Raw genomic sequence first — 20,254 nt, 5'->3', positions numbered from 1 at the left:
AATACAATTGTGGTGCTTCAAAAGACGTATATAAGATTGTAACAGGTGACGAATCATGGATATATGCATATGAGCCGGAATGTAAACAGCAGTTGACTGTATGGGTGTTTCAAGATGAACCCAATCCAACAAAAGTTGTTTGCGCTCAAAGCGCATCGAAACAAATGGTCGCCTGTTTTTTCGGGAAAACTGGTCATGTGGCAACTGTGCCTTTAGAGGAACGTAGAACGGTCAACTCTGAATGGTACACAACAATTTGTTTGCCAGAGGTCTTCGGTCAAATACGGAAAACAAACAAACGCCGTCGGATCATTCTTCATCAAGACTATGCCAGCTGTCACACATCTCGTCTATCAACCGACTTTATGAACAGTCAAAAACTCGAATTGATGGGTCATCCGCTGTACAGTCCTGATTTGGCACCCAATGACTTCTTCTTGTTCCCGAATGTCAAGAATAAATTGAGTGGACAACGATTTTCCTCGGCGGAAGATGCCGTTGATGCGTTCAAAAACCATATTATGGAGGTGTCTCAAGAAGATTGGAAAAACTGCTTTGACAAATGGTTCGAACGAATGCAAAAGTGTATTGACCATAAAGGAGAATACTTCGAAAAACAATAAAACAGTTTTCAATGCCAAATTCCTGTTTTTTCATTGTTAGGCTCAAAATGTAAATAGTGACCCTCGTACCACTTTGAACTGATACTGATGCTGATATTCCTACCGATTCCCACCAATAGTGATACTTGAAAATTGCACTAATTAAAATTTGTTCAAAATACTGACCAATATTGGTGTGTAAATATTCTTCTCCAATTATATGCATAAATTTACCAAGAAATTTGCCTTAGAATATTCAAGAATTACATCAGAAAATGAAAATAGATATCATGTAATAACAAAATTTAGTTTTCTGTGCAAAATTGGTGCACAATAAAATTTACATAATTTCCAAGATAATTAGACTGCGAAAGTGCCGCCTCATAAACCACCAAAATGCCGGGAAAGTATCGGCTGGTATCAGTAGATGAATTTCACCGATACTTTCCGAAACCGATACTACTGGTACATTGGCATCGGCTCAGCCCTACATATAATTATTCATGAATCCAAAGTAGAATATATTACATAATGCTTAGCTATCCTAATTTCATTGCGAGAAATGGAACAAAGCCTGATTTTGTAAGCAATATTTCAATTCCATTATTTGAAGAGATACTTGAGCCGCAATAGCAATACTTACTATTGTTCTCCTTCCGGAAGACAAGGCTTTATGTGGGAGATACTCATCAGAAATGTCGTCTTGAGATTCTTCAAACATCTGTTGTGAGGGATGGACAGACCTTCTTTCAGATTCCACACTTTGATCTTCACCCTGAAATATAACAATATCCACATATATTATTTTTCAGAGGCGTGGCGTGCATGTAGCCGGTGTTACTGAAGGTAACAGCAAAATGTAAAGAATTAAAAAGTTGTTTCAATAAAATGACAACACTGTTAAATACGTTAATGAACACGACACCGTTGCTGTCGAGTAGATATTGACTAGGACATTTTTTCTGCAGCCGACAGAAGCGAAGAGGGAGGTCGTTCCACTACCCTGAAGAGGCAACAAGGGAGAAGAGGGTGCCAATGCAAGGAAAGAGCGGGGAAGGACTTTATGGGGTTCCGGAGCAGCCAGTGTTGTCACATCAGATTATCAGAAAAGAGCTAAATCCCTCCTAAATAGGAATACAATTTCTGTGAAGCAACTAGAGGTAGACTGCAGAGCCAAGGCTGGATTGAACCACAACTGAGACCAGTTAGGTAATAGACGAAAATATAGTTCATTGGTGTGATTCATGATTTGGACAAACCTTGCTCCAAAATACTAAGTTGGCAACAGTAGTATGTACTGTTGTACAGCTGGGCTTCCTTTCCACAAAGGAGCGGAGTTCTGTCGTCTGCTCAGTGCTCACCACACAAATGTCAAAACTGACCCGAGAAAAGTGTGGTTCTTTTTCTTCCCCTTCACAGCTCATTGCAAAAAAACAGAGACAGATGAAGAATTGACAAGGGTTTACCACTATTCATTGAATTTTTGTGGTAACACTTTCATGAATGGTAGTTCTTTCTAGGAGTGTTTGTGGCTAAACCACTGTGCTGATTGTAAAACAAGAACGAAATGAACAAATATCAAGCTCGAAGACATGTTTTCTTTACGGGGGGGGGGGGGGGATTGGGGGTGATAACGTCTAGCAGGCATAATTGTCGTACTGATAGTCGGTAACACTTTTTAAAAGTCACGCTACGCCACTGTTATTTTTATACATGTGTAAAATCTTCTCGATCAATACTATAATGAGAAGAATTTATTTCATTTTCTAAGGATATGAGTTACCTCATGTTGCTTAAACATGTAACATCAGAGATCATCACAAAAATGTGAATCAATATTTGAAGTTTAGAAAATTTTACTTTCGATTCGAGAAATGTAACAGCCTATGATTGGTTACTACATAAGGTTGAAAAGATATGTACTTTGTAGTATTGAAGCACATTCAGAACTGGAACAAATTGTACTTTCACATTAGAGAAATGGATCAGTCTAGTATTTGTTACTGTAGAAAATTAAAAAAAAAAAGAACTTGCAATCCAATTTTGTTTTCTCAATCTAGGTACAGTACACCTATTTCCAATAGTTACCACTTTACTCATCACATACAATGGAGGCAAATGGTCATCAGGAATATTGTCATCATCGTATCCTTCAATTATCTGATGAGAAGGATGTACAGATCTTCTTTCATATTTTGCATTTTGATCATTATCCTGAAAATTATCAATGGCAAAAATATACAAGGCTCGGGCAAATATGAATTATAATTTGTACATAGTGCAACAACACTACCATCTGTTGTGCATCTGTTGTGGGAACAAGTGTGGTATTGGGAGGTTGGCGACATTGTCCACAATCAGTTGCACCACCTCTTGGTTATCGCTGTACAGTGAGTTAGTTGTTAGAACGTTGAATGAAGGGAAGGTGCAAGTGAGCATGGAACAGCGCACTGCATAGGCGCCTACTCCATGGGGCTTGGGGGGGGGGATCGAGCCCCCCCAATGTTAACGATGTGGGGGCAGAGTCCCCAAAATTATTAGTGTAAGTGTTACTTACCTACTCCTGGCAACTTTTTCACCATCATTTTCATTTTCTTTTTTCCTGTTTCCAGTATTTCCATGTCATAGACCATCACTAAACACACCTTTTGCTGCCTTCAAACATCAACAGTGTTGCCACTGTACCTCATAATTGTTTTAAAACACCCATTTGAACCGGTACACCTTTACGAGGCATTTCAGCATTGGTTATATGCGAAAACGATCGGTTTTCTTCTCTGAACTATAGATGGCGAAATAGTCCACCTACCCAAGGTGGAAATTGACGTCCAAATTTCCGTACGAATGTTTGACATGCAATTTTCCATGCTTTGTGGAAAAATAAATTTACACTTTCACTTCCATTTGGCAACACTGCATGAACAGCACTGCACCCCGTTTGTTGTTTCTATGTTTAAAAATATCTACTTGGACAGGGCTAACATTTGGTGTATGACTTATGTATGTACAGGTTTCGGTTACAAAGTAACGCCACTCTTAATTCCCAGTTGCGCCGTTCGTGGGACACCCTGTATATTTTATAGGTCATATTGAATATGTCTCGATACAATTACTTTTCACATGCAAATATGTTAGTAGCACTTAAATAAATGAAGATATCTGTTCTGCTAATAATTGAAATATTGTATTCCTGCTCAACACACAAACTGATTGTGTGTGATTGAGAGTAACTAACTAACTCCCTAGCCTTCTTAAACCCGAAGGTTCATGGCTGCAGCAACACAGGCCTTCCATCTGTCCCTATCTTGAGCAAGTTCTATATACTCTTTTCCCTCCCTACCGATTTCCCTTAGGTCCATCTCAACGTTGTCCCTCCATCTTCATCTTGGTCTTCCTACAGGTCTCTTACCATCAGGTTTCCCAACAAGAATCCTGTAAACTCCTCTTTCCTCTCCCATTCGTGCCACATGGCCTGCCCACCTAAGTCTTCTTGATTTAATTATTCTAATAATATCTGGACATGAATACAAATTATGTAGTTCTAAATTATGTAACCTTCTCCACTCACCTGTCTCCTCATCCCTTTTAGGTTCAAATATTTTCCAAAGGATCTTATTTTCAAATACTCTCAATTTATGTTCTTCTGTCAATGTAAGGGACCAAGTTTCACATCCATATAATACTACAGGCAAAATTACTGTTTTGTATATTTTAACTTTTAGTTTCTTAGATATTAAACGAGAAGACAAAAGTTTATGAAGAGAGAAGTAACATGCATTTCCTGAATTAAGCCTACTTTTTATTTCCTCTTTAATATAATTTTCATTTGTTAATATTACTCCTAAGTATTTGAATTTGGAAACTGGTTCAAACGAGTTGTTATCAATAATTAGATTTTCATTATTAACTAACACTTGGTTTCGGCCTGTAAGCATATATTTAGTTTTCTCTTTGTTAACTTCCAAACCTATCTCTTTAGCAGTTTTGAAAAATATTTTAGCATTATTCTTAATTGTATTCACATCATCCCCCAGTAAGTCTACATCATCTTCATATGCTAACAACTGAGTCACACCATTTAATTTTACTCCTCCTTTAGTTTCTTTTACCTTCCTAACAGCATATTCTAAGGCAAAATTAAAGAGCAATGGAGATAATGCATCTCCTTGTTTTAACCCATCATGAATTGTAAATTTGTCAGACATATTAATACCCACACGAATTTTACTTTCTGTTTCACTGGTGCATATTTTTATCATACTAACAAGCTTCTTAGGTATTCCAAACTCTACTAATATATTATATAATTTCTCTCTTTTGACCGAATCATATGCTTTTTTGAAATCAATGAATAGCTGATGGACATTTTGATTATATTCCCACTTTTTTTCCAAGTGTCTGTCTGATGTGAAAAATTTGATCTGTAGTTGATCTGTTACGTTTAAATCCACATTGATAATCACCTATAATTTCATTAGCATATGGGGTTAGTCTTGTTAAAAGAATGTTAGATAATATTTTATATGTTGTTGAGAGTAGAGAAATTCCACGGTAATTATTGCAGTTCATTTTATCACCTTTTTGATTGAGAGTGTCACTGAAATTTACAAAATATTAAATTTCTTTTCCACAAGATGCAAGGACACTGTGGGATGATGATGATCTGTCTAAAAAGTCATTAGTTGATTCTTTATTTCATATTCAGTTCCGAATTTTTGAAACTCATCAGAAACAATAACCAACTACTTTCACCTTCTACTTCTGTGATTACATGTCACAGCTGAGACAGCAATTCTTTCCCTGTGTTTACTCTGTTATAAGCAGTGGCGGAGCGTGACCTTTCCAACAGTGTAAGCCTAGCATGACGAAAGCTATTGTGCTTATTTTTGGGCTGACATCGTTAGTGATTTATCCACACACATCAACCTCCCCCCCCCCCATTTTTTCAGAACACTTCCCTGGAATTTTTCACCAAATTAAAAATTCTGGATATCTGATAATTAAGTCAGTGTTATTCCTATCACAATGAGTAACGTATCGATAAAAAATATGCAAAGTTAGATAAAATGAATAATAATAATAATAAACAAACGAAAACAGAAGAAAACAGAAAAGTGCTGAATACTTTTTACAACCGCATAACCAAGTATCAGCTCCGTACCGTACAATCACCCGACATGAATCGCAAAATCGGCGCACTTTATTTTTCGTTTCTGTTATTATGTCTTCTAGAGAAGAAAGGGGTGGGCCTACCTATATCCACAAGTTTCTTCTTGGCAGCAAAATCCTTTGCTGGACAATGGCGTCTTCAACAAGTTCTCCACCCCACCGCACAATCACACTCAATTTATTACATAATGCACTTCACTACTGTATCACACCACAGCACAGGGACGACAGTCCGTTTTTCAATAGATGGAATTCACAAAAGCAATACCTCGAGACTTTAACAAACACACAACAAGAAGGGGGAAACAAGAATAAACCAGATCTAAAATCGGTCACTGCTCAAAGCAGTGATCTTTCGGACTGTGAGGGGAATATCCCTCTCGGATATAAAACATTCCCTCTTTTGCCTTAAAATTCCCTATATTTAGTAAAAAAAAAAAATACAATATAAAATATGAAAGAAATGCTCGCAAATTGTAGGGATATATCCAGAAATTTCTATCAAAGGACATGTAAGTGCTTTCTTAGGATAGTGTAAAAGCAAATCTAGCACCTAAAAGATCATAAAAAGGCTTCTCGTATGTTGTTCGAAGAGTGTTTGAATCACGGACTATGTAATTAATAATATTTGGTTCACATTTGACATGAAATTTGTAAAATTGGTTCAATCTTCAGTTTTCATTAACATTTATTTCTTTATTTACTTATTTATTTCACTTTTTAGCTCAATTATTACCAGCTCAGTTCATACATAAACGGAAAACAGAGATCTTAATATGTCTAATGTTTATGCTCTCCTACAAGCGAAAAACAGAAACAACAAGAATTTAGCACATCAATGTGTATCTAGTTTTCCCGTATCCCGCTCATTTCTAGGTTTCTCCTTTTTCCCCTTCCTGTTAGTTTTTTGCTTCAGAATTCCCTGTTTCTGGAAAAAAAAACTTCCTTGAAGCACCACCGGCTCAAATTTCCTTTGCTGTCAACCATTCATACCTGACAACGTTGGAGCCCCTCCTCTTGCAGGACCTGTGTCTCTCTGGAGCGTATTCAGTGAAGCCAACCCAAGCATAATGGTGCTAAATCTCGCACAAGTTTAAAAAGTAGTTTGTAAGTTGGAGATATAAATAAAACAACAGGGCCGCTTTTCGTTGTGGTTGAATTTTCTCAAACTTTTCACATAACGTCGAACCCATGCCGTTGGTTGAACCATTCGAATTTATATTTGTTTTTGTTATAAATTAATATTTATAATATGAAAATTCCAGAACAATTTAGTAGTATGTAGCATAATTTCGGAGTTTAAACGACACCATGGATGTCCAGAAGGGGCAAGGGGAGGAGACACTTCCTGAAAAATGAATGTCAACCATTTTCACACATATAATTTCATTTCAGTCACATCAAATTGTTAATTATTGTAAGGTGCAAAGAAACCGTGTTCAGGAAGTAGACACAAGCGATGTTCAAGTCCAAAAGATTCAACAAATGCCTGCCTGCTGCTTTCATCATTGATTTCATTGGTTAGCACGTACGACCATGAGCATCACCAGAAATTTTTGCAAGGTGGGTCGGGCAAATAATAAAAGTTGAATAGTAGAGAAATAATAAGTATTATTACCACGATTATAAGTATTATTATACAATAATAAATATTATTATACAAATATTCTGAACTAACAAAATAAATTTATTTGAAATAATAATAATAATAATTATTATTATTATTATTATTATATAAATGGGGAAATACTATCCACCAAACGAGTGAATAACATAACGACTATTTTTCATTATTTATTTTGCATTTTATGCAGTTAGTATCTGAAATGCATTTTGATATTAACTTTTGCACGTCTTGTTCAAGAAAAGGCTTTAAATGTTAAGGGGAATTGTTTTTCATAAAGCGTGTTGTGTGACCTCTCACCTACAACTGTAATTATTAGAATTTTGAAAACTGTGGACCATTTGTTCTTTGGATGAAATGGTAGAATATAACCTTGTTGCTTTATTTTTCACTCAATGTTTTTGATCCAATGCATTTTTACTTTCATTATTCTGTTTGAATACTAACTACATGAACTTTATTTATGTTCTTAACAATAACTTTCGGCTTTCTTGTATCTTTAAATGAACGATGTCAATTTTCAGAGGGGTCCACCAACCCGATTGACCCCCCCCCCCCTTCCTGATGCCCATGCCTACCACATGACCTTACACCACACTGTACACTGCTCCAGAACATAGTGCAAACACGTTGTTGCATTGTAATCAAGGGATCCCGAGTTCAATACCCAGTGGAGGCACAAGTGGTTGAGATCCCACTTTAAACTGTAGGTCCATCCCGATTAACCTTACTGTGCATAAAGTGGACTTAAAAAACAACAAATCAATCAATCAATCAATGATAGTGCAAATAGTGAACACACCACACACTACGTAGCACCACCAGAGGACTCGGTGTTGCACATTGTAACCAAATAGATGTGCGAGTCAAAAAGTGCAGCTAACTAAACGGGGCTACAAGGTGGCCGCGGTGGCTCAGTCGGTAACGCGTCTGACTACCATGCTAAAGGTCCCGGGTTCGATCCCCGGCCGGTTCAAATCCGGGAACTTTTCTAACGGTGGAAGCGGCCCCGGCGCCCACCCAGCGTCGAATAACATGGGTACCTGGGGGAAACCCTGGGGGGTAAAGGCGGTCAGGGGCGTGATGCTGATCACATCACCCCCACTCACGACCGGATCAAGAAAGTGTGGGGCGTTACCCCCACACCCCCTATACGCCTTCATGGCGTGGTGTTATGCACAGGGGAACACTTTACCTTTTACCTTTACAATGTCCTGATTTTGTAAACAATTTTTGTGTGGTTCTATTTTAGAACAAGAATTCTAGCCACAATATCAGCACTTACTATTGTTCTCCTATACACGAGGCTATAGCCAAGAAAATGCGCAGTGAAAAGTGTACTTTAATGCAGAAAGGTACCTGATTTACTGACTCGGATCCTTTTCTGCAATAAACTTAGCTGTATTTATACGTTGTACGAACTGTGTACGCTAATCTGTAATGCAGCTTGAAGCGGTAAAAATACTGTCAAACTTATTGACACCAGTAACATTATTGATTTTGCAATGTGGTGGCCTCATGTCTACAAAAAAATGTGGCATCTGTGAAAACTACCATGTGTTCCTACAAAAATAGGCAGTATTTTCAGATTTCCAGATTTTGAATGCTGTGTTGAACATAAGGGTACTGTCAAGGTATCCGAATTCATCAAAGGTTTGACGTCTTACACCTTCTATCTGTCCAAAGGTGCAATAATTGTAATTCCTACACCACGTACATTTCCAGTTGCACGTATGTCGATCAAGCTTACTAAATTGAAGGACATATGAACTACCTTGTCGTATGTACCAGACGACGTCAAAGGATTTTATGAAGGTATTCTTCAGTGGCCCACTAGACACGGGAATGAAACAGACTCAGATGTAGAATAACACATGCATCTATAAGCTCGTACATTATTGTACTTCAAACACCGACAATAATGTCCAGAAAGTGCAGTACACTGTCATTTATTGATGAATCTATAATTTTCTGTGGCATATATAACATAACCTAACCTAACCTAGCTTATGTGGCAACGACAAACGTGCGTTTGTAGGATATGTCTTGTCTTATTTCTCACAGTTTTCACTTTTATTGCAGAAAGGTACCGGAGTCACAACCTTTTCATCTCCACTGTCTCTAGTAGCATACTGCATTGAGGGTTGCAAAATTAACATTTCTTTATGCTGAATATTTGAGCCAACAGCGATACATTGCTTTCTTACACTATCAATATTATACGATTTTTCTTGTTTTTCTCAGAATTGAGCAAAAGTGACTCAGGTCCCTTTCTGCAATAAGCCATTCACATATATATAAATTATGTATGCATAAAATGTTCTCAGTCAATAGCATAATGAGAATATTTTTCTTTAAAATTATGCAGAATTAAGGATATGAGTTATCTCATGTTTCTTCAACATGTAACATCGTAGACGTCACAACAGTGTGAATCAGATTTTGCAGTGTAGCAAATTCCACTGGCATTTTGAAAAATGTAACATCCTACTATTAATTAGTATATGAGGTTGGAACAAACGTAATTTGTAATATTGATGACTTCATAAATTTATAAAATTTTAATCAAATTTGAATTTGCATATTACCTGTATTTACACAAGTTTTGCAATATTTACCTCTTTACTCATCACACTCAATGATTCATCATATGGGAGACTGTCATCAGGAATATTGTGATCTTCATATTCATCACTTCTTTCATATGAAGGATATACAGAGGTTAATTCATGTTCCTCTCCTTGTTCTTCATCCTGAAAGATAACAATGTTCACAGATAATTTGTTACAAGAATGTTCACAGATAATTTGTTACAAGAATGTTCAATGTGAACTATTTAATTAGAATAATTTATTTTACAAGTGGATCTGATTGTATGAATCACACTGAAAATATTTTGTATACAATGCCAAAAATATACTTTATTCACAATACTATAAGTGATAAGTTTTCACTGAATTAATAATTTTTCACACAATATTTCCATTGTATCAACAGTCTTCTTCAGATCAAAATGAGATAAAATACTTTGCTTTTCTCCAACTTTGGTCCTTTTTCAGGGACGGGAGAAGAGAGTGAGTTGTGAAAGGGGTAAACTACAGGGCCGTATTAAGGTTTGTGGAGGCCCCTGGGCAAAAGGTTTTTTATTATTTTTTACTAGGAGCTTTGTTAGATCAGTATGTTAACCACCAATTTTCAGCAGTTGAAATGGTAGACCTGATTTTAGATCAGTGGTCATTCACAATCGAACATATCGCAGATAGGTTTGCAGGGAGAATAGCGCAGTAAAATAAAGTTACAGGACGAAAATTGTAGCGCTATAGCAGCAGTAAAATTCTGCGTCAAAATGTCTACAGTATATTATGAAGAGTGAACACCGTAACGGAAACAGAGAACTTAGTAGTAGACTGTACTTATGTACATAATTTATTATAAATGATATTATTTACAATTAAGAGTAAATATGTCACTACAGATGCACGGTCCATTTACTGTACAATTACCGACAGGTTCATTGTGGAAATTGTAGTAACTACATTTTCTTCAAGAAAATTCCCAAAGGCTTAACACTTATAGTAGACACACTTTTTTTCTTGCCTTTTTCGCCGAAAATTCGTCTACTATATCATCGAAGTCCAGTTCCTGAAGATGTTCATGTTCATGTGCTTAATAAACAAAGACTGGATAAGCGATCCTGTCCCATGGCAGCATGAAGCCTGTTTTTCACTAATTTCATTTTTGAGGAAGATCTTTCTCCGCTGCAGTTTGTTACCATTAAGACCAAATACATTCTAAAGAAAATTTCGACATTGGGAAATGTACTGCGGAACAGGGTCTTACATACAATATTATACATATACAGTTCCATTGGGATGTCTTCCTGATGTTTGACATTGCTACTGCTTAGAACTCACAGTTCTAATATGATGTTATTAACGAAAGAAAGTTATGTACTTCATAGGATTATTTATTATCTTAATCGTATCTGAGAATTGATTGTTTGAATGAGTGTGCCTTATTTCCACACCACAGCCAAATCAATCCGTGGTATAAAGTATACTGAGATTCAGATATCTACAAACAGATCGACTGAGAGCTGTGCTACAATTGGATCCAGAAGAGCGTAGACATTCGAGGTTTGGCTAGAAAGAAACCTGACTGTTGCTATAAAATCTTTTATTGGTTATTTTGTACAATACGAACATTATCCTCTTCAAAGTACTCCCATGAACTATCGATACACCGATCCATACGCATCTTCCATTGCTGGAAGCAGTGCTGGAAATCATTTTCTGAAACCATGTTCATGACCTCTGTCGTTTTTGTTTTCACAGATTCTACGGTCGTAAATCTGGTTCCTTTCAGTGCTGATTTGACTTTTGGGAATAAAAAAAGTAGCACAGAGTGGATATCCGGTGAATAGGGTGAAGGTTCTAACACTGGGATCCCATGCTTGGCCATAAAAGCCAAGAAAGAATCCATTACTTGCTTTTCCACAAATCAGGTCGTCGTCTTCTTAGTCGCTCAAAAAGAGTCATCAGCACCGTAATGTAATAATGTTGGTTGTTTTGCAATAGCTCGAATACTCAAGCAATGATCTTTTCGAATCAATTCACCGACATTTGCAATGTTTGATTCCGTTTTTGATGTGCAAGGCCATCTAGGATGTAAGTCGTCCACGATCACTTCTCGTCCCTCTTTAAACCTTTGAAAGCACTCAAACACTTGCGTGCGTGATAAACACTCATCTTCCTTCAACAAACCATAAGTTTCTGTGGCAGATTTTCCGAGTGTCATAAGAGACTTCAAATTAATATGCTGTTCCACTTTCACACTTAATATTTTTCTGACGTAGCACAGATGTACGGTTAATTTCGTCCACAAGCTACAGCGGAACTGATCGCCGTGCACCCTGGGAAATCACACAGTCTATAGACAGGATATCACGTTATACACTCATTCACCACTTGACCTTGACGCGCTTGCTGTTTGTCGACAGCAACATCAATCCGGTTTTTTTCTAGCCACACCTCCTATGACAATATTGAAGTTCTTTTGATTTTTAAAATACAACTTCTTATGTAAGTTTTCACAAGCATAGCCAGCTGGTTAAAATATTTTCTTGGTGGAGGCCCTTCACAGCTTCCTTTTGGTGGGGGCCTGGGGCAATTGCCCCAGTTGCCCATAGCTTAATCCAGCCCTGGGTGAACACATGGTAAAATTGTTAAAAGATATTAAAGTGTACAAAAACTTAATATCCTGATCATTTTTCTGTAGTGATCAGCCATTCTTTGACCAGTCTCGCTATAATACTCAAGGCACAAACAAACTGTGTATGGTTGAGGGTGATATCTATAAAAGATTGAATTCCTTTTCTGCAAGATGCAAGCACACTGTGCAACCATTCAGATATATCTGTTAAAAACATAATAGATTCTTAATTTCATATTTCATATTAAACCTTTGATACTTTATCAGAAAGAGTAGCTGCTCACTATACACACTCTTTTGACCCATCTACCAGAGGAGACAAAAATGTCTCACATGGAGAACTTGAAATAAAATTCACATCACTCGTATCTGAATTTATGTTGCAATGCCACAATCTAGTGAGAATTTTCTTTCTGGATAAACAATTCATTTGAGAGGCATTATGAAATGAAATCCTGAAAAAGGAGTTCCAATGAAATTGTTTTCTTGTGCAGAAAGATTGGTTACTGCATATAATAATTGATGATGAATCCAAAGTGGGATATATTACATAATGAATAATAATAATCCATGGCTAGACAGTGCTTGAAGGGCCTGGGCCTATCTCCCGTATGCCAGTCTCCCTCCCACAATCCTACCTAGAGGTGTGGTGTGGAGTTCTTCAACTGGTAATGGGGTGACATAGGGTTAGCACGTTGAAACCCCAGCCGTTATAGAAGATTTCTGAGACAGGGTTACGCTACTCACTCGTAGCTCCCCAATTTTCTCACGATGCTGGGTTGCCACCGGTTCTATACACAGGCTGAAAACCCAGAGACTGAACCCAGGCAGACCATGCCATCCTGCAGTCTGAGTCCAAAGTACAGCACCTTAAACCTCACGGCCACGATGGAGGACATAATGCATAACTATCCTAATTTCATTGTGAGAAGTGAAACAAAGTCTGATTTCGTAAAGAATATTTGAATGCTAGTATTTGAAGAGATACTCCAGCCACAATACTAGCACTTACTATTGTTCTCCTCCTGGAAGACGAGGCTTTATATGGGAGATACTGATCAGGAATGTCATCTTGAGATTCTTCAATCTCCTGATGTGAGGGATGTACAGACCTTCTTTCAAATTCCACACTTTGATGTCCATCCTGAAATATGAGAATATCCACATGTATTATCTTTATACATGCATAAAATGTCCCACACCTAGGCTGTCTGGTCTTAGGTGACATGCTTTATGCTCGGGCTAGGAGTCTCCGGGGGCAAAGTGTAACAACTTTTCTTCTAAGATTTCGGCCAGTGTATGGGACTGGTAACCACCCACCATTGGGAGGAAATTTGAGAGCTATGATTGAGTATTGTAACCCAGTAATGGAAACCTACAACAGTGACTGGGGATTCATTGTGTTGACCACACGTCCGCCCGTAACTTTTTAACTTTTTAGATGATCACCCACCTCTGGTGAGGCATGTGGGAGCGAGGCTAGCAGTCAGTAGGTAGGCCTTGGCCCTCAAAGGCTGTTGCACCACAGGTTATTTATTATTATTAAATGCATAAATTGTTCTGAATTTACTCGAGCCACGATATTAGTACTTACTATTGTTCTTCTCCTGAAAGACGAGGCTATATATCGGAGATACTCATCAGGAATGTCATCTTGCGATTCTTCATCCTGATGTGAGGAATGAACAGATCTTCTTTCATATTCTGCACTTCGATCTTCATCCTGAAATATGGCAATTTGCACAAATATTATTTTTGCACTGTATATGTGTAAAATATTTTCAGCCAATAGCATAATGAGAGAAATGAACTAGGTACGAGCTCTCTCGCATGTGACATCAACATGGAAATGTGAATCACATTTTACAGTGACTTCATTTTGAGAAATGGAACAGCCTACTATGTGATATGTAGTATTGATTATTTTATAAAATTGTTATCAGATTATTTTTCTATATTACATAAAATATCTTCAATATTTACCAGTTTCATCACACTTACTGGAGGTAGATGCTCATCAGGAATGTTGTCATATTCAGGTTTTTCAATTGTCTGTACAGATCTTTCATATTCTTCACTTTGATCCTCATCCTGAAAATTAGAAATGCAGTCATTCCATGTCAAATCATACAGCCACTTAACCCATTACCTCGTATTTTCTTCAGATTTGCTGCAATTGTTCCCCATGTGACCTGTACATTTTAATGTACTTGGGCGTTTTGTTTAGGAGATACAAGCATAGGCGTAGCTACGGGGTGTGCCGGGTGTGTGTGCCTAGGCACACCCTAATGGGCTGCTTTATCAAAGAGAATTAAAGACAGATATTTCAATAAGAGAGAACATAAGCGGCAGTTTGTAAGAAGTTGAAAATTTCATTACTTGGTACAAACGTGTGCATTATCGCTGATGAAACGAGTGTCTATAGTTTTTCGATATTTTGATGTCATTGCAGAAAGAAGATATTTACTGCATTCTACTCTGTACTACAGTGCCTTTCTTCTATACCTGTCACAAGCTGCGCATGTGAGAGAGCTTTCTCCAGGCTTACCCAAGTTAAAACTAAATTCAGAGCAACTCAGAAGCAGGATAGATTGGAAGCCCTGCTCTTGCTATTTGTGGAACAGGAAAAAGCTTATCTATTGATGTAAATGAAGTTATTGACGAGTTTAAGAACATTGTACCTTTTGACAGATATCTCTTGTTATAGATGCCGTGTATTTTGATGTATTTGTTTGTAACATTTATGATCATTTTGAGTGTGTGTAATTTCTATGCAATTAGATTTTTTCTACTACATATATTCAGAAATTTTCAACACTGTCATTTAGTGAATTTATATTCCTTTACAAACATCAGCTCAGTTAAAGAGCCAAGTGATTGTGTTGCAAAATATGCTATTAAAAAGGTACAAGACCTCATTTTTTCCCTTTGTGCACACCCAAATATAAAGTTCTAGCTACGCCTATGGATACAAGTGTGAAACTTTGCTGAAAAACTCATTCAACAAAGACTGGAATCATGCAATCATAATTTCAAGATCTTATTGTAGCTCACTCAATGGTTGGAATTTGTTGAAAATTTGCATTTGTCTCAAGGAATCAGTGAACTTGCTTAGAAACATACAATTTTATGGAATTTTGAACCCTCAACTAATCTCTCTAATGCTACATTTTTAAAAAGTTTACGGGTGAGTTTCACAATATTTTTTTTTCACTATGATCCCAGCTATGAAAGTGGATGAAAATTGGTGCAGTAGCTTAATATATGTATATTATTAACAAGGCCAAAATCCACAATGGAGAAATGTGGAGAAACAAAAATACGCTTTCTTAAGTCCCACAACTGTGGAGTCATTCCATATCAAATCATCCAATTTAGAAAAAAAAAATATATTGCATGACCATTTTAGAACATTTTCATTTTTTAGTAGATACGTTTGTACATTTTTTAGAAGTGACTTTTTGTTTTCAATGTCACTAATAACTAATCTAAATTCTAACAAAGCAGTGTAATTGTGATAAGTTAATCCGTATAATTTGTTGATTATTGTAATTGTTTTCTTGTGCAAAAGGATTAGGACTTCATGTAATTATTGATGTTGAACCCAAAGTGGAATGTATTACAAAATACATAGATACAGTGGAACCTCGATTTTATGTTTTTCAGAGGACCAAGCTTAAAAAACGTAAAATGTGGGAAAATGTAAAATCAAGGAAAATTTTGCAACATTTTGCTATGTTGGGACCTTCAAAGTTGAATGTATAATACGAGAAAATGGTGAGGCATATGGGAGCGAGGCTAGCTGTCAGTAGGTAGGCCTTGGCCCTCAAAAGCTGTTGCACCACAGATTATTTATTATTATTAAATGCATAAATTGTTCTGAATTTACTCGAGCCACAATATTAGTACTTACTATTGTTCTTCTCCTGAAAGACGAGGCTATATATCGGAGATACTCATCAGGAATGTCATCTTGCGATTCTTCAATCTCCTGATGTGAGGGATGAACAGATCTTCTTTCATATTCTGCACTTCGATCTTCATCCTGAAATATGGCAATTTGCACAAATATTATTTTTGCACTGTATATGTGTAAAATATTTTCAGCCAATAGCATAATGAGAAAAATTTATCTGATTTTTAAAAATGAACTGGGTACGAGCTCTCTCGCATGTGACATCAACATGGAAATGTGAATCACATTTTACAGTGACTTCATTTTGAGAAATGGAACAGCCTACTATGTGATATGTAGTATTGATTATTTTATAAAATTGTTATCAGATTATTTTCTATATTAGATAAAATATCTTCAATATTTACCAGTTTCATCACACGTACTGGAGGGAAATGCTCATCAGGAATGTTGTCATCTTCAGGTTCTTCAATGGTCTGTACAGATCTCCTTTCATATTCTTCACTTTGATCCTCATCCTGAAAATTAGAAATGCAGTCATTCCATGTCAAATCATACAGCCACTTAACCCATTACCTCGTATTTTCTTCAGATTTGCTGCAATTGTTCCCCATGTGGCCTGTACATTTTTAGTGTACTTGGGTGTTTGGTTTAGGAGATACAAGGGTGAAACTTTGCCGAAAAACTTATCCAACAAAGATTGGAATCATGCAATCATAATTTCAAGATCTTATTGTAGCTCACTCAATGGTTGGAATTTGTTGTTGTTGAAAGTTTGCATTTGTCTCAAGGAATCAGTGAACTTGCTTAGAAACATACAATTTTATGGAATTTTGAACCCTCAACTAATCTCTGTAACACTACAAAAGTTTATGGGTGAATTTCAAAATATTTTTTTTCACCATGAACCCCACTATGAAAGTGGATGAAAATTGCTTCAGTAGCTTAATATATGTATACACAGGGTGTCGCAAAACTCTTTCAACAACGCTTGGGTGCTGGTAGATATCATAAAAAAACAAGTAACTTTTCCCTATAAAGTTTACCTCGAAAGCGCTTAGTTTCTGCGCTATAAGCACTTAAAATCTATCCTGTACGTATGCAACCCAACACAGCAAAAGCTTGCTCTGACATAACTACCAGGGGCACGTGGCAGGGTTGCCATTAGCTTTCCTCGTTAAAAGAGATGACTTGAAAACAACAACTTGAGAGTCTTGCCTGAGCAAAATCCAAAACATTAATGATACTTGCGATGTTGTTAGAAGCATTGACAGTATTTATAAACTGACCAAGACAAATAATGGGCAGACTGAAATTCAAGATTGCTCATTCTAAAATATCTCCATAATTGATCGATTGATTTGGTTTATTTTAATTCGTTTTTCTGCCACCTTTGGCTAATATGCAAAGATGAGGATGATATGATGAAATAACAAATGACACCAATGTCTAGATCAGGATTTAAACCCGAGATACCTGGCGCCGTAGCGACCTGTGCTAACCACATCATCACGGAGTGTTTCGTGTATCATGCGATATCAACAATTGTAAGGAACACGTGAGATATGGGAAATCCACGAACGAACAAATGTAAACATGATGTGTTTGCTGCCTCGTTTCGAACACGCAGAGCCGCCCCCCGTGCCGAAGTGATTAGCACATCATGCTACGACGCCAAGGGTCCCGGGTTCGAATCCTGGCCTGGGCATGGATGTTTGTGAGTGTCCATTCGCCAAATTCATCATATCATCACTCATCCCCATCTTTGCAAATTAACCAAAAGTGGCACAAGAAGCGAAGTAAAATAAAGCAAATCAATCAATCATTAAATTAAAAGAGCATTGCAATTATTTCCTTATGAGACGAACACGATTAGCAATAACACAGGTAGGAATAATTTTCTAATAAATAAATTGTAATAACATTACATTCTGCGTGTTCGAGATGAGGCAGCAAACACATCATGTTTACATTTGTTCGTTCATGGATTTCCCATATCTCACGTGTCCCTTGCAATTGTTGATATCGCACGATACACGAAACACTCCGTGGTGATGTGGTTAGCACAGCTCGCTACAGCGCCAGGTATCTCGGGTTTAAATCCTGGTCTATTGTCGTTTTCATGTTCAGAAGACACAACGGCGCTTATGGAGAAACCGCACAGTGTTGCCAATACAACACTAGCTCATGTCGCCGGGAAATGATGACCTTCCTTCACAATGAAGGTGTTACATATTTTGTATATATAATGATAATTATATGTAATTATTAATATTAATATTATACTGTGAACGTTACAGTTATCCTTTTTACTATGATCCATTGCGATCACTACACACGCGAGTGTAATGCACGAATATGACACTTCAGAAATCACTTAAAAAAGTAAAAATCACTGAGCGCTCACACAACTGAAAACACTTTTTCGAGAGAGGGAAAAAGTCTAAACAGACCAAAGCAGATCTCTCACTCAAGTAAGGGGAACCTGGCACATGGGTTAGATTCAAGTTGCAACCCAAACAAACAAATGAGTTATGGTCCACGTGAACTGATAAGACGTGAATGACTCGAGCAAGGCATGTCATATTTCTTTCTTGAAGCGCCATATTTTGTCACGTGTTGGAAAGCCTTTCAAAGGTTAATATGGTGTCTATGAATTGATGTGTACATTGGAAACTGAAAGGTGATCTTCATTTCAGTATTAATGTCGACAGTAATGTAAACAAAAACAACGTGTATTTGCGACAGCACTAATGTTGCTCACAACAGCAGCATTGGAAATAATTGTCAATTATTAAATTTAAGTAATTTCAATTCTATTATAACAAACTGCATGAAGTTCATATTTTTACTGAATGGAAATAAAATAACAACTCGAAAACTTGGTGGTGATTAGCCGGAATGCTGCGGTGAGCCAGTTTAAGATGGCCAGACAACGTCTCCTTACTTCGCGTGCGGTTCGGGTTAAAAAGAAACTCCAAATGCATGGAAGTAATATTTCTGGGAACCTTTGAGTGGTTATAAAAAATAATTTCATTATTTTCTCCACAACTTTGTCACTGGAAGTTTTTACTTGGAATTACAGAACAAGAAATGGCCAGCAACGACATTTTCTACTGCACGAATATAAAAAATCTTCACATACTTTATTTGAATATTTTTTAATGCAAATATGCTTTAAAGTATTGATAAATTCTGAGTACCACCATCACCTATGACAATTAAAAAACAGTGTCAATTTTTTTAATAATGAATGCTTCAATTTTACGGCATGTTTCAACGTTAGGAATGAAAACAATGTAAAAATTGTGTTTTCACAGAAAATTTGCGTTTTTAATTTATCTAAAATTATGTAAGCAAGTTACCAGTTTTTGTGTTCACCATCGTATTCTCTACAAAATTTCCTGCAAAACTGCAGGTACAGATTTTACTTAAGCTAAATTTGTAAATCCAGAAATTTCACAACAGTGCGCTCATATTTCCCATAAGAAAAGCATTGCCCATAAGAGCCCATTGTGTCTTCTGAATGTGAAAACGACTATAGACATTGGTGTCATTTGTTATTTCATCATATCCTCATCTTCGCAATTAGCCAAAGGTGGCAGAAAAACGAATTAAAATAAACCAAATCAATCGATCAATTATGGAGATATTTTAGAATGAGTACGTAATCTTGAATTTCAGTCTGCCCATTATTTGTCTTGGTCAGTTTATAAATACTGTCAATGCTTC

At 36.8% G+C, this 20,254-nt stretch overlaps 1 protein-coding gene across 1 annotated transcript in view; it reads right to left on the bottom strand.

Moving 5' to 3' along the window:
* The window catches only part of LOC146005465 (uncharacterized), a 191,331-nt gene that overhangs the window by 138,677 nt on the left and 32,400 nt on the right, over positions 1 to 20,254 (bottom strand). The window contains exons 9-14 of the mRNA XM_083144708.1: positions 16,930 to 17,040; positions 16,520 to 16,651; positions 14,608 to 14,697; positions 14,201 to 14,329; positions 10,014 to 10,148; positions 1,246 to 1,377 (exon numbers count right to left, since the gene is read on the bottom strand). Of these exons, the coding sequence (XP_083000834.1) occupies positions 1,246 to 1,377; positions 10,014 to 10,148; positions 14,201 to 14,329; positions 14,608 to 14,697; positions 16,520 to 16,651; positions 16,930 to 17,040 (729 nt within the window). The remainder of the gene's footprint in view (positions 1 to 1,245; positions 1,378 to 10,013; positions 10,149 to 14,200; positions 14,330 to 14,607; positions 14,698 to 16,519; positions 16,652 to 16,929; positions 17,041 to 20,254) is intronic.

This window comes from Lepisma saccharinum, chromosome 23 (genome assembly GCF_977018435.1).
Source record: "Lepisma saccharinum chromosome 23, izLepSacc3.1, whole genome shotgun sequence".
In the NCBI taxonomy this organism is placed as follows: Eukaryota; Metazoa; Arthropoda; class Insecta; order Zygentoma; family Lepismatidae; genus Lepisma; species Lepisma saccharinum.
This window is presented reverse-complemented; position numbering and strand designations above follow the sequence as displayed.